General features: G+C 40.4%; 1 protein-coding gene across 1 annotated transcript; it reads left to right on the plus strand.

Moving 5' to 3' along the window:
* The first annotated feature begins 689 nt into the window (after window positions 1-689).
* Window positions 690-2197, plus strand: LOC132761909 (mas-related G-protein coupled receptor member H-like). The gene has a single exon (XM_060754953.2). It carries the CDS (start codon window positions 778-780, stop codon window positions 1684-1686), a length of 909 nt encoding a protein of 302 aa, XP_060610936.2. The 5' UTR covers window positions 690-777; the 3' UTR covers window positions 1687-2197.
* Window positions 2198-15975: the final 13778 nt, after the last annotated feature.

Genomic DNA, 15975 nt, shown 5'->3' on the forward strand with positions numbered 1-15975 from the left:
TGGCACACAGACCCCCCCATGATCAAGACCAAACTTAGCACACAGAGCCCCCATGACCCTCTCTCCATCCTGGTGCAGTTTGGAGGACGATGGACCACCGATGATGGGACTCACAGTACCTTCACTAACTTCCTGAGACCACTGCGAGCCATATAAATAACTGATAAACACCTACCTTGATATACAATTCCTTTCTCTAATAACCCGGGCAGCGCCGGGTCCCCAAGCTAGTTCTTAAATAAACTAGAGATCCCAGGATTCTACAGGGTACAATTGTAGCATGCAGTGGAATCTGTGTAAAGACTTCAGTTTATTTGTTATCTCCTCACCTTTTTTCTCCTTGGAATGTATATGCACCCTGATAATGGTACCATCAAATTCAAATTGCTCTTTGAGATCCAGTTAGATTCTCATTGGAATCTCTCTTCTATCTGCTGGTGGTATCCATTTAAAAAGTCCATTGTCTCCCCTCCTTTTTCCTCCCCCTGCCCTCCCCATATTGTTGGTAAGTCAGGTGGCCTTAAGGAGGCCCTGGAAGAATCAAGAGAAATCACAATGTGTATTTATTCAACAATTAGAAGCTAAGGGGTCATGTACCTGACTACAAAAATCATCAGTCAATGCATCCAGAGTAACCGATCTTCTTCTTCTGCCCTCTTTTTGTTTGCAGATGAAAAATATATTTGCTTATGGTTAACTCCTGTCGACTTTGATTTATGAGGACCCTATGAATGAGACAGCTTCAAGTTGCCCTACCTTCCTAACAAAGGCTATATTATGACAATGATGGACCCTGATTTGTTGCCTCAATTAAGAAATGATTCCTGGACACCCAATAACACTGTGGTATGTAGACGCCAGCACAAGTTGGAGGATGAAATAATATACATCATCAATCAGTTCGTCTGCATCTTTGGTCTGATGGGAAATGGAATTGTCCTTTGGTGCCTCAGATACTATGTCAGAAAGAAGCCCATCATGATCTACATCCTCAGCTTGGCACTAGCTGATTTTGCCTACCTCCTCTGTTGCTTCTTTGTTATCTTAGTTTTTTCTGTTGAATATTTCAGCAACTGGTATTGTTTCCCATCCTCTGAGATGTTGCTCGTAGTGTACAAAGTGGAACTCTTCTTATATAGCACTGGCATGTATTTCCTAACAGCCATTAGTGTTGAAAGGTGCTTGTCTGCTCTATTTCCATTCTGGTATCGCTGCCGTCGTCCTAAGTGGGTGTCTGGTGCTGTATCTGTAGTGCTGTGGATTTTTGCTGCCTTGCTCAGTGGAGTGAGCATCTTGGCTATATGGGAAAAAACAGTCTCTCAAAAGATGAAAAAAGTGATCCAAATTGTAAATATCTTGTTCGTTGCCCCCATTATGGTCCTATCCAGCCTAATCCTGTTCACAAAACTAATGTGCTGTTCACCACAACGACAACTAGGACATCTTGGTAGGACAATATTACTCACCATTTTCTTCTTCATCATTTTTGGCACTCCCCTCAGCATAGAACATTGGCTTACAGGCAACAAGAAGTTCCCAAATATATTCTACTTGCTTGCCTCGATAAACAGTAGCCTCAATCCAGCTATTTATTTCCTAGTGGGTTGTCATAGGGAGAAATGGTTCAGGGAGCCTTTTCGGTTCGTCCTACAAAGGGCCCTCAACGAGGAGATAAGTGCATACTAAGGAAGGCGTGGTCTACAATGCAGAATAGCAGATAACAAATAGCCAAGGTCAAGGAGGCCTTGGTGGTTTTCATACAAGAAGCCTAATTTGGTTTCTTTATGTTAAATTGGCTTTTCATTGAGATAGTGAGGGCAATTAGATCACATCAGAAGGGGTGCTTCTCAGAGTCAAATTAGACATGAAAGGGCATTTGTATTCAATTAAATTGACACAATTTCATTTCAGAGATGTTAAATCAATGCCTCTGTAACCAGACTTGCAAATAGTCTGTTTTCCAATGAGCAGACACAAAGCAAGGCATATTAATGCAATGAAGGAGAATACTTACTATGCCAAATACATATATTTTGCCACATGAGGTAGCCCCTCTTTTAAATATGCTAAATGTTTTGTATAGTTTGACCTTCAGAGGTTTTAGAAGGAATAACTATGTTCCAGCTGTATTACTTTCAGTATTAAAAGTAGAAAACCTTAAGCCTCTGGTTCTCAACTTGGGGCACCTGCCCCACAAGGGGGGGGGGGGGGGATTTGATTTTTATGGGGGCAATTCGAGAATGAGTTATTAACAGTGAATGTTCTGCATTTCCTATGGTTTTAGGAGTCTCGTATACAATTTATATGTATATAAAGCCGCTTTGAGTCTCCTTGTGGAGAGAAAAAGTGGGGTATAAATAAACAACATCCATTTCTGTTTTATTGACTGTTCTAAAGCCTTTGACTGTGTGGATCATAATAAATTGGGGCAAGTTCTTGGTGGTATGGGCCTACCAAATCACCTTATTTCTCTGCTGAGGAATCTGTATAAGGAACAAGTAGCAGTAGTAAGAACTGACTATGGAACAACAGACTGGTTCAAGATTGGGAAAGGCGTATGGCAGGGTTGTATACTCTCACCCAACCTATTCAACTTGTATACAGAACACATGCGATGTGCGGGGCTTGACGAATGCAAGGCTGCAGTGAAAATTGCTGGAAGAAACATTAGATATACAGATGACACCACTTTGATGGCTGAAAGTGAGGAGGAGCTGAGGAGCCTTCTAATCAAGGTGAAAGAAGAAAGTGCAAAAGCTGGGTTGCAGCTAAACATCAAAAAAACCAAGATTATGGCAACAAAAATGATTGATAACTGGGAAATAGATGGAGAAAACATGGAGGCAGTGACAGACTTTGTATTTCTAGGTGCAAAGATTACTGCAGACGCTACCTGCAGCCAGGAAATCAGAAGACGCTTACTTCTTGGGAGGAGAGCAATGTCCAATCTTGATAAAATAGTGAAGAGTAGAGACATCACCCTGGCAACCAAGCTCCGCATAGTTAAAGAAATGATATTCCCCATAGTCACCTACGGATGTGAGAGCTGGACCTTAGGGAAGGCTGAGCGAAGGAAGATAGATGCTTTTGAGCTGTGGTGTTGGAGGAAAGTTCTGAGAGTGCCTTGGACCGCCAGAAGATCCAACTAGTCCATACTTCAGGAAATAAAGCCCGACTACTCATTGGAGGGAAGGACAGTAGAGGCAAAGATGAAGTACTTTGGCCACATCATGAGAAGACAGAAAAGCTTAGAGAAGACAATGATGCTAGGGAAAATGTAAGGCAAAAGGAAGAGGGGCCGACCAAGGGCAAGATGGATGGATGGGATCCTAGAAGTGACTGGATTGACCTTGAAGGAGCTGGGGGTGGTGATGGCTGACAGAGAGCACTGGCGTGGGCTGGTCCATGAGGTCACGAAGAGTCAGAAACGACTGAATAAATGAACAACAAATAAACAATAATATATAAATATATAATGTGACACACATTTTAAAAATTAAAATCAGAATGTGCATGGCAGTCAGCTGGTGACAATGGAGAGGGAGAAAGCCCGCTCATAGAAAGGAAGGTTTGGGGAGAACATAGAGTTAAAGGAGGGAGGGCAGGAGCACAGAAAGGATGGGGGGCACTTTCATTCCAAGCATCCCCATTTCTCTCAAGTGTTTTTTTTTTACATCACAAGTTATGCAAAATGTACAAAACGCTTCCATTAAAATTATTTTATATTTATGCATTTCAGTTCTCTATTATATGTTTTGAAGCTTTATTGACTATTTTTCATTCACTACATTTTATTATTATTTTAAACAATTTCTTAGCAATTTCTTCCTCAGTACTTCAACTGTCCTTTGGTTCTTTTACTTTCCTTTTTCATGGCTGCCGTGTTCTTTGGAAGCTTGTTTAGACCAAGTTAATGGCCCTTTAGGCTTCCCTCATATGAACAGGAGTTCACTTTTTGAATAAAAAGGATTATATGGATGTTCCGCTGTGTGTTTGACTAAACAATTCCCTTGACAACTGTCCCCAGCTTGGACCCAAAAATCTTGGCTGAGCACTTTACTACTGTTATATTCAAAGTTTGAATGTTCTTTCTTATATTGCTGTTGTCCTTAATGTCGCGATATGACTTATGCACTTTACTTATTAGCCCTATCCTCTAAATTGTTGTGCACCACTCCGCCCACCAGGCCTGTAGCGAGGGGGTGGTTTTAGGGGTTCAACCCCCCCCGAAATGTTTCAGATTTTTTAAAAAAACCTGGTTTACTCATGAAGTTTAACTGGTTAACCAAATCCCCATGCTTAGTCTATGAGATGCAAAAAATTAAAGAGTCCCTCCAGAACTGCAAGTACTATCTCAAGCAAATATCGACATTTTATTCACACTGTCATTACTTGCAGCAATAGCCGATGTAGTGAAGCAACCAAGTTGGGTGTGTGTGTGTTGAATGCTCTCATTAAGGAGGCCAGACTTGGTGGAGGTGGTTGACAGGGGCGGAGCTGCAGGCTATTGAAGGCTGCTCTGCCCCCTGCTGTGCTCTTTGCTTCAGCGTGAGCTAGGAAGCAGGTTTCAGACCCCCCTTGCAAAATTTTCAATCCACCCCCCCTGCAAAATTTTAACCCCCCCCCCGGCGCGCAAAATTTCAACCCCTCCCGAATTTTTTTTCTGGCTACGGCCCTGCCGCCTACCCACATCGAGACTTCAATTATGCGATTGTTGTTGGTTTTGATGCTTGTTTTATATTTTGTTATATTTGTTGGTTTATGTTATTTTAAATTGATGCTATCCATTCTAATGTACTATGTTTTTAACTCTGTTGCTTGGGCTTGGCCCCATGTGAGCTGCCCCGAGTCTCTTCGGCGAGATGGAGACAGGTATAAAAATAAAGGTATTATTACTATGTGTCATGGGAAGAGAGAGGGGAATCAGGATTTTTAGAGATGCTTAGATGGGGAATGCCCAAAAAAATGCTGGGAACCACTGTCCTTAAGGATATTTCCTACATCTGCTAGCAGAGGTCATCCAAGTTGCTAATCAATCACCATAAGTACAAATGAGAGGTGATGTTGTGAAGCTTAGAATATTCTCTGTTAAATTCTACAGTTGAATAAAATAAGAATTAGTAAATTTGTTAAGTGTCTGCGGTTCTATCTCTGTGCCTAAGTGAAATTCCATTCTCTCACACACATCAAGTTTTCAATTTGATCTCATTCATTTATAACGGGTTCTTAACCTTTTTTGTTCCACAGACCGTTTTTCCAGAATGTAAAGGCACATAAGTGTTATGACAACAACATTATGTCACATAATAGTTTGTACAGAGCAGGATTGTAATCACATGTGATCTAGTGTTGGGTCAAACAACTACTGTAATATCAAAGTATGGATGAGCATAAGCGATTTTTAAAAGATATGCAACAGCTGTACTGAGTTATGAAATGAATACTATTGTTATTTATTGCATACATCCATAATAAGAGGGAAATGATAGATTTCAATTAGAGGTCAGAGAAAAAGTGGTGGCTGGATCGCCATTGTTCCCTGGAAGATGGAGGGAGGCTGCTGGGGAGCACATGGTGGCTCTCAGCAAGTCTTTGCAAGTAGAAGCCACCCTTTTGTGTGGGGCTCTGTGCTTGTAACAGCCAGAGAACATAAATAGCTGGCTCTAGAGGTGGAGACTGCTAGACACAACTGGATCTCCAGCCCATTCTACTCTACCACATTTGTCTCAACTGAGGTTTGGGCAGTTGGCATGGGTCCTGGATCCAAATGTAGGGAAGCACAAGCCATTAGAGGGATTTCCACAAGGGAAACCCTGGCTCCTTGATAACAGTGTAGGTCAGTGCTTGCCCAAGCAGTGGCAAGACACACACCTCATCAGAAATTCTGATATGGTGAAATGGGCTGCTACTGGGACAGCCCAGGAGCTGTCTCAGGGAGCGAGGTTCACTTGTGGCAGGTATGCCACATAAAAAGAGGATTTATGACCCACAGAATGTGCCAACTCAGATAAACTGCAACCAATAAAATTGTGGTTTTATTTTATCTAACATATGGTGTGTTTTGATTGTTGTTGTGCTTGTACAGCTGACATATGCATTGCCTGGGAAATAATGATAATAGTTTATTTTTTTCAATTCAAGCTTATGGACCACCTGAATTGTTTCCATGGACCCCTGGTTAAGAACCCCTGATTTAGAAGTTCCTGCTAAACACAAACACAATCCTTCATTAGCTAAGATATATATTCAGTTTCTCTTATAAGTTCCCCAGGGCTAGTTGATATTTGGCTGCCTGAAAAAATTGCAGTTGGCTCCTATACAAGTTAAAGTAGAAAATGCCCCAGATATAAGAATATTTGGAATGTATACCAGTCTGTGAACTCATGACTATGCAACAAAGTACATACTCTTGGTCAGGGGTCCTCAAACTTTTTAAACAGAGGGCCAGGTCACAGTCCCTCAAACTGTTGGAGGGCCGGATTATAATTTGAAAAAACATGAATGAATTCCTATGCACACTGCACATATCTTATTTGTAGTGGAAAAAACACTTTAAAACAATACAATAATTAAAACGAAGAACAATTTTAACAAATATAAACTTCTTAGTATTTTGTTGTTGTTGTTGTTGTTGTTGTTGTTATTGTGTGCTTTCAAGTTGTTTCAGACTTAGGTTGACCTTGGAGGGCTGTATTCTACCCCCGGGCCTTAGTTTGAGGACCCCTGCTCTAGGTGCTTAGACTAAGGTTAAAAAGGTAGCTTATACTTATTGTTTTAGGGAATAGGGCAAGGCTCTTAAACTTGGTTGTAGACCCTAACTTCCATGAGTAAAATTGGCTCTCCTGTGTTCAAACCAATACAGAGATGTCATGTACTGTCTATCTTTCGCTAGTTGGGAAAGAAGTAAGTGGTTAATAGAGGAGGAAGAAAATAAAACCTTTAGTTTTACGGTCCATAAATAGATCTAGAAAAAACAATTGGATAATCAAGGCCTATCTGGCTATTCCGCTTTTCTCCTGATTTGCTGCAGCTTTAGTGTTTTAATATTCAATGCTAAGCTGGTCAAATTACTTTGGGATCTGAGGCAGAAAAGATAACAGCTTCTTCCACCTCTTCCTGACTAAAAACACACCATTAAGGCATTTAATATTTAACAACTGGCTGGTCATTTATGAAATGCAAAACCAACTGCCTGAAGGGTATGCCTTATTTTAACAACTGATTAGGCTATATGTAATGTAAATTATTAAAATAATGTACCTACAGCTTATGAAAAGTACTTCAACATCATTCTATAAATATTACTGCCTGTTTACCTCTAAATGAATAGAAGTCTTTGAGCTGAAAACTAAAACAGCAAAAGGTGCCACTACCATGCTCTTGAATTAGTATGGTGTTGCCATGCTACTTGGCTGGCTGCGCTTAATCCAGTTTCTTGATATTCTATTTCATGCTTGTTGGGAACATCATTTGGCTCAGGTTCCCAGTTTTCATTTGAAAAGCACACGTTTCTTGGTTGACTTGGTTTCATTCATTTTTCAGGTATTTGTTCCTGTTTGTACCATCAGCTAGGCCAGATTCCAAGTTTTCATTTTTAAAAACCTCACAAATTTCTGTACCCTTTAGGCAGAAAAATGTGCAGTCCGGTTGTTTTATGAGAAGAAAGCTTGCCAATGTCTTTGAATTTGTTTAACTAATGAGCAAAATCCTGTCCTGCCACTTTTGTGACTCACTCAGATTACCTTATCACACTGGGATATACCTGTATTTACTTGAATCTACTGCACTATCGATTGTAATGCACACCTCAATTTTGAACATCAAAAAACATCAAACAAAACCAGGATTATGGCAAGAAGATTGATTAATAATTGGCAAATAGAGGGAGAAAACATGGAGGCAGTGACAGACTTTATATTTCTAGGTGCAAAGATTACCTTCAGATGCTGACTGCAGCCAGGAAATCGGAAGATGTTTACTTCTTGGGAGGAGAGCAATGACCAATCTCAATAAAATAGTGAAGAGACATCACACTGGCAATGAAGATCCGCATAGTTAAAGCAATGGTATTCCCCATAGTAACCTATGGATGTGAGAGCTGGGCCATAAGGAAAGCTGAGCGAAGGAAGATAGATGCTTTTGAACTGCAGTGTTGGAGGAAAATTCTGAGAGTGCCTTGGACCGCGAGAAGATCCAACCAGTCCATAGTCCAGGAAATAAAGCCCGACTGCTCATTGGAGAGAAGGATATTACAGGCAAAGATGAAGTACTTTGACCACATCATGAGAAGACAGGAAAGCTTATAGAAGACAATGATGCTGGGGAAAATGGAAGGAAAAAGAAAGAGGGGCCGACCAAGGGCAAGATGGATGGATACTATCCTTGAAGTGACTGCCTTGACTCCGAAAGAGCTGGAGGTGGTGACGGCTGACAGGGAGCTCTGGTGTGGGCTGATCCATGAGGTCACGAAGAGTTGGAAGCGACTGAACAGATAAACAACATTACAAATAATAAATAAACAAATAAAAGGATTTGCCAAAGAATCAAGGAGAAGTGACACCTACCTTGTCCAAGTATTATTTTTCTCTCTTTTCTTTTAAAAACTGTTTCAAGACAGCCATTTTTAAAAAGAGCCATGCTGGTTGGCAAGTTCTGGACCTTTTTCAAAAGGCTAAATAAAAAAGAGGAGTGGGAGTATTCTGGGACTTGCAATCCCCTTTTACCAAACCTTGTAAGTTGTAAATAATATAACTAAAAGCTTAAATAAAAATCAAATTAAAAAACTTTTCCAAGCACTTCTCTCTCCTTTATTTTTTAAAAAAAGGTAATTGCAAATGAGCTACTTTGCCACCAGCTGGATGGGATATTTTGGGATATTTTTTTCTATCCACTTTTCTGTCTTATTTTAAAGGCTGGGGAGGTGCAGGGAAGGCACTTCTCCTTAGCTTCTCAGCTGGGATGCAAGGAAAGCGACACCCTAGCCCGGGCTTGGCAGGTGGGTGTGGCTTCCCAACTGACCGCATTCATCCGGCTGAACCTGGTGAGTTCGCTAGCCTCAGCCTAATGGAGGACACAGGCACCTTTTGGCACGCCATTCTAATGCACCACTTAGGTATACAATTAAAGCTGATGGGTGCATAGAATAACAGGCTTCATAGATAAAACTGAAGATGTTCTGACTGAATTTGGGATCCCTGGCCATTGCTTGTGATATGTGATTTCAGCTCCACAAGAACTGCAGGTTTGGAGTCCCGGCATGCCTAGGCTCCAAAGGATTAAATTAGACATGAGTAGGTTGAAGGGAAGGATCAGAGGCTTTATTCACATCAGCCAAAAGCAGGTGTAGGAGAGAATGCACTCTCTAATTGGACATAAAGCAGCAGATTCATATAGAGACTGATTGGTGAAGTGCACCATCCTCTGCTGCAACTGATTGATTTCCTTGTCTGGTGGGAATTTTAATATATTGTCATTACTCAGTTTGAAACCTGTGGCTCTTTTCCATGTCTGCCTTCTTTGGGTGCATGGGGGAAAGAAATATGGGCACAGTTTGGGGTTGATGGTTTTTAATGAGTTTAATCTTTTCAGCTAGAATCTGACAATGAGTCTGGGCTAAGGAAACAATGGGTGCTGAAACACCTTGATGCAGGTATGTAGCCGGGGGGGGGGGGGGGGACTTGGGGGCTTCAGCCCCCCCCCCGAAATTCTCATGGTGGTTCACGAAAAGGCCTTACTGGTGCATTATTTAAACTGTTATGTTTATTCATATCATGATCTGATCACCATACTCAATATATCCCATATGCATGGGGGTATTGGGGTAACGATACAAAAGGTTTGCTAGGGTAGACCCTCTTTCACTCAGACTCAGCCCCCCCGAAACAAACTCAGCCCCCCCCCCCCAAATCGAAATCCTGGCTACGGGCCTGCCTTGATGGCTTATCAGGGAGAGGGAAGTTTTTTAAAAAAAACATTTTTGCTTCTTTTATCTCAAGCTTTCCAAGCCTCTCATTCAACAGTATGCAAACTTAGTATCCCCGTTCATTCTGAAATACACCATAAAATCCTATGACATTTGATCATTTTTGAGAAGTGTAGCATTATAAATAATATATAAATATATAAATAAAGTTTTATTAGTATTATTATTAACAGGACAAGGACTGGAAGGCATTGGGTCATTAAAATGCAATTTTAAACATACCAGACTATGGCTTATATTATTAATGATTTAATATTATACATGTTTACACTAAGGATATAGAGATTAAAAAGTAATATAATCTGAAACAACTATGGTGAAATGATAAAATAAAAGCATATTCCTTAATCCTTCAATGTACAGTTCTGGCATCAATTAAACCATATTCAGTTATATATGCTTGTGAGTGACTCTCAGTAAGAAGAGAATCCTTGGCAGAGATTTACTTCTGTATAACAAAGGCTGGATGTGATAAATTTAGTTATGGAAATGGTAGAACAGACAGTGATTTTTGTGTGTGAAAAGCTGTTATTTTCAGTTTATGAATAATGAACATTTTAAAATAAATATGCTCCTCATACAGTGAGGCAAGAAATTAATTTTAGTGAAAGCTGCAAAAAGTTGTATAGTTAATGTTTATAGTGTTTGGCATGTTGCCTTAATGGAAAAACTATTAAATATTGTTGTCATTGCTATTGTCATGAATTGAGGCAGGGAACAACAGCATATTAAAATGCAACACATGACACATGACATCAAGTTAAAAACACATCAACAAAAGCATATGACATCAGTTAAATCAAAGTATAAAACAAATATATATGAAAACAATCAATCATACTTTAACATTCATAATTTAAAATCATAATGTAAAAATCATCTAGAATTCTAGATAGACCTAATAGAAGAGGCTCTCCTTTGGGGGGCTTGTAAGCACAGGCTGAATGGCCATCTGTTGAAGGTGCTTTGAATGTGATTTTCTTGCTTCCTGGTAGGGGGTTGGACTGGATGACCCACAAGCTCTCTTCCAACTCTATGATTCTATGATTCTAAGAGTCTAGTCTTTAATGCTTTTTAAAATTCAGACAGCATATCCAGCTGTATCCAGCAGGTCATTCAACAGTGTGCAGGTGGCTGAAGGCAAAGTCCTCTCAGTGATGGATACTAACCTTGTCCTGGCTAACTGGAGAACCTGAGTGTATAGGGTAGATTAAATGAGAGAAAGCAATCCAGTAGGAAACCTGGACCCAACCATATTGGGCTTTAAATACTTTGTACCTTGCCTGGAAAAACTAACTGACAGCCAGTGGAATGATTTCAATGCTGAAGTATTGAGGTCACTCTTAGATATATTAGTGAATGATCTGGCTGCCATATTTTAACTAATTTAAGTTTCTGAGCTTGATTTAGAAGTAGCCCAGGAGACAATAGAAGTCCAGCCCTGAAGTTATCAGCAGGTGCACTACTATCTTTAGAACAATGAAGTGTACTCCCTTTGGGCTCACAAATATTGTAAAGCACCACTCCGATGGAAATAGCAGGTACAAAAAGGTCTTTGAAAATTCTAGTGAAGAGATACGGGCATCTGGGCTTAAGCTTTTCTATGGCAGCGCAACAGAAATTGAATTTGTCCTTTTATGTTCATGTAGAACTTGATAAACCATAATTGCCTTAGTGGATATGGACCATCAGCTTGAATGAGCAGCCAAACCTGCACATCATTGATGGTGGTGCTTCCAACAAACTCTCCACAGACTGGCTCCAAACCACCATCACCTTGGCAGTTGCAGGATGCCAATCTACATATCAATTGAAACTGCCTTATCTGTGTCCAACAAAAGTTCAGTATGGATAGACCTCTGTCAACACAGATGGTGGGAAAAAACACAGGTAAATATTTCACTTTGCTTGCCACTGCTGCTGCTGACTGCTCAGGAAAGCGCATTCCCCTGGAGCAAAATCAGAGTGGCTGCTAGAGTGTACAAAGCTGGAAACTTGGATTCCATTGTAAAAGTGGTGAAAGCACAGAAGCACTAGATCACTGCAGAATAATAACAACACAAGCACTGCACATAAGGGGAAATAATCTATCCAAAATAAGGCAAGAGGATGTAAAGTAAGAAACATGCTACTCCTTTTTTGCTTCATAGGGCAAGGGATACCAAAAACGAAGAGAGACAACATGGCACAAAGGTTACTCTTCCTGTTTCATCTTTGTAACATGTGACCTGGGTCTAGCTCCGTCTCCTCATGTACAACATAGGTAGTCCTATTTTCGGCATGGTAGTTTTGTATGGCATGGAAGTTGTATGGTTACTCCAACATTCAAATGGCTTTCTGGCAGGTAATATGGTGCTTTTAGATTTCATGCACAATAGATTTGAAAGTGTCAAGACCCAGGCGGACCAACGAGGCAAAACAGCAGTTTAAGAGTTAACAGAAGGTCTTTAATGCCAAATTAACACTTCAAAAGGGCTGGCAGAGCGAAACAACAAAAGAGGCTGCAACTGGCAGGAATGTAAACAAACCACAGCCCAGAAAAGCTGGGCTGCGAAAAGGAAAGCTTGCAAACAGTTCGTAGAAAACACAGAATAACGTCAGTCCAATAAATCACTAGGCAATAATCAACATGAGGAGCGGTCCAACGAAGTCACAGGAGATAGGCAGGAGCGTAGAATGGTCAAGGCAGTCCAAGGGTCAAGGCAGGAGATAGGCAATAATGAAGAATGGTCAAGGCAGTCCAAGGTTCAAGGCAGGAGACAAGACTCACGATTCCAAGCCAGGCAAAGTCGTCAGCACGGTCAGGAAGCCACGATTCTGTAAGCAGGAACTCAAGGCAAGACTTTAGAAGCAAGATGCACAGGTACACGACACTTTGAACTCTGCAACTAGACTGCTCCCAAGCTACTCCTTAAATCTCATCAGAGTCACTAGATTCAGCTCCAGGTGCATCCATTTCCACAGGTGAATCACGACTTCTCCATACCTGCCATTCTGCACTTCGGACTGCATCTTGCGAGGCAGTATCTGAAACCCATGGGTCTGTGAAACCTTGGAACTCATCGCTGGAAGTTAGAGCATTAACCACATCCAACACTTCCTGAACCTTGGTCCAGTCCAGCTCTTCATCCTCGCTGTCAGACTCCTCGCAATCTGCTATGTCTTTAAGACGCTTGGAAATGGATTCCTCATCACTGTCTGAACTGCGTGCTACTCGCTTTACACCACGGTAATCCTCCACCTCCATTTCCTCACGAGTAAACCCCACAAAGTCTTCCTCATCAGTAGGCTCTAGAAACAAGTCCCTAATGCGCTTCAGCTGTTGCTGAGCGTCTTCCTCTTCCAAGCCTCGTTTCCTCCTACTACCACTAGCAGATACATGAGGCACACGCTGAGTTACAACAGAAAGAGCCAGTATGGCATAGAGCTGTTTTGAGTCTTGTTTAACAGAGAGTAGCTGGATAATAAAAATAAAAATATCTATTAACAACAACAAACAACAACAACAACGGTTTGAGCATTGGATTATAAGCCTGGATAGCAGACCTCAGTCATGGAAGCCCACTGGATGACCTTGGGCAAGTCACACTCTCTTGGCTACAGAGGAAAAAAAGGACAAACTTGCACTAAAGAAATATTGCCAGGGTTGCCATAAGTTAGAAAGAACGTGAAGGCGTGCAACAACAAGAAAGCCTTTAGGTCAGTGGTTCTCAGCCTGTGTGTCCCCAGGTGTTTTGGCCTACAACTCCCAGAAATCCCAGCCAGTTTACTAACTGTTAGGATTTCTGGGAGTTGAAGGTCAAAACATCTGGGGACCCACAGGTTGAGAATCATTGCTTTAGGCCCACTGGGAACTGCTTTGAGCCTCCATTTTCAAAACTTATACACTCAGACATGTTTCCATCCTGTTTGAGTGTGTGATCATATGTGTGTGATCATTTTACAAGTACCAGTAATCTCTCATTTACCTTTATTAACAATAATCTAACTGATACCACAGAAATACAATAATTTGGATGATTTTTGAAGACTTTCTGGGGTGTTATGTGTCTCTGGGAGGTAGATGGTGTTATACCACTACATTTGCAGGGAACTTGGAGTTGTTCTTGGTTACCCAGGGGGGGAAATGTATGTATAGGCAGTTCCTAAATTATAAATATCTGACTTACAAACAACTCATAGCTAAGAGCGGGGGTGAGACAACACCATAGGGGTGTTAATCCTTCGCTAGCTCATATGGAAAGGTACATTTCTGCCTAGCATTTCTGTAAGCCTGTAAGTTGAGCAGGATCAGTAAAAGTGAAAGGTTAGCAAAAGTGCCTTAGTTACATAAGCAAGCATGACCAGAGAATGCTTAAGGAATATGTGTGGGGCTTCCATCAGAAGACGTGGAGGTGCCCAATATACAATCTCTTACCAAATAACAATCAAATGTTTGTGGACACGTCGATATATAACCCATTGTAACTCAGGACTCGGAGCATTTGAGAATGACAGAGATAGCAATAGAGATGGATGGATGGATGGAGATATGTACAAAGAGAGAGAAATGGTCAGAGTGATTCAAGGATAACACTGACTCTTCCAAATCAGATTTAATCAACTGGGGTCCAAGTAGGATCACTCTTTCATCTCTCTATCTATGGCTGAAGGTACACTTTAAAATGCTCCTGTTCTGACTTACATACACATTCACCTTAAGAACAAACCCACAGAATCTGTCTTGTTTGTAACTTGAGGGTTGCCTTGAACTTAAGAAACAAGCTTAAAAAAAACTGATGGAGGCTTCTAGGGGCCTTTAGGGTCCTGAAAAAATGTAAGACTTGGGGTCACAGGCAGCTCACAGGTTGCACTTTCCTTATGACTGAATTAGAGGGAGCATCAAAGTCTGCCGCTATTTTCTGAAATAAAGAAAAGTTTAACTCCTTTAGTCTGTATCCCATTTGCCTTTCGTTTGCCCCCCTGGGATCTTATTAACTAAGTTTATGATCTTCTCAAGGCACCAGACACAGTGGACTTGTTCATTTTTTTGCAAACAGGATAGTTAAATCTCCTTCTCCTCCACTTACTTCTCTCTCCAAAGATTCTGTCCGTGGGTAGGTTTTATACATGAGGCTCATGAAGGATAACAAACACCTTCTGGAAAGGGAAGTTGTAAAAACAATTGTGCTTTCAAGGCCTATAAAAAGGTAATGATCTCCTTTCCTCTATTGCAGAATATTGAGCTACTCTTTTAATATGCAAGGCCTTTTATTTGGAGTTTGTGAACTACTCTTTTGAGTCTAGGCAGAAAACCGTTGTAAAAACAGATCAGGGTAATTTTTCACCGTTTAATCTCCCACTGCCAATGAAAACAAACAGCTCTAAGTAAGAATCCATTATTTTTAAGATGCATCTGGCTTTCAAGACATTGTATTAGGGTCACTGCGAAACTTCATTGCAAATATGATCAAGGTATGTTGGGGTAGATTGAAGCATATTGATTCATCTATTTATCTACCTATCTATCTGTCTGTTACCTTTTTTTAAAAAAACTAACAAACATGGTCATGTTCCTAAACTAACTAATGTAATTAGTATAATTGGCATATGAAATAGTATAATATTGGACTGTTATTTTTTTTAAAGGTGTGTTTGGGGGACACATTTATTAGGTAGCTTGGTTCTTCATGCTGGTTTCTCTTTCTGCCTGTTAAATTAGGATTTGAATAGCAAATTTATTATATAACTATACCTATATATTTAGCAAAGTCCAAAACAGTAGGCTTTTTCTCTGGGCTTTAAAATACATTTTTAAAAAGATGAAAATCACTGTATTCAATAAAAGTTATTCATTGTTAGCAGACCAGGATGATCAGCTTCAGAAGCTTCAAGAATAGGCAAAAATAACCAAATATTTCTTGGATCAAGATTTATTTTAGTCTTACAGAAAGCAATAATATAAATAATAATAATAATAATAATAATAATAATAATAGCAATAATAGCAATAA

This window comes from Anolis sagrei, chromosome 1 (genome assembly GCF_037176765.1).
Source record: "Anolis sagrei isolate rAnoSag1 chromosome 1, rAnoSag1.mat, whole genome shotgun sequence".
Classification (NCBI taxonomy): Eukaryota; Metazoa; Chordata; class Lepidosauria; order Squamata; family Dactyloidae; genus Anolis; species Anolis sagrei.

Excerpts from the sequence above, each read along its gene's own strand:
- LOC132761909 (XM_060754953.2), top strand. The coding sequence starts at position 778 with ATGACAATGATGGACCCTGATTTGTTGCCTCAATTAAGAAATGATTCC.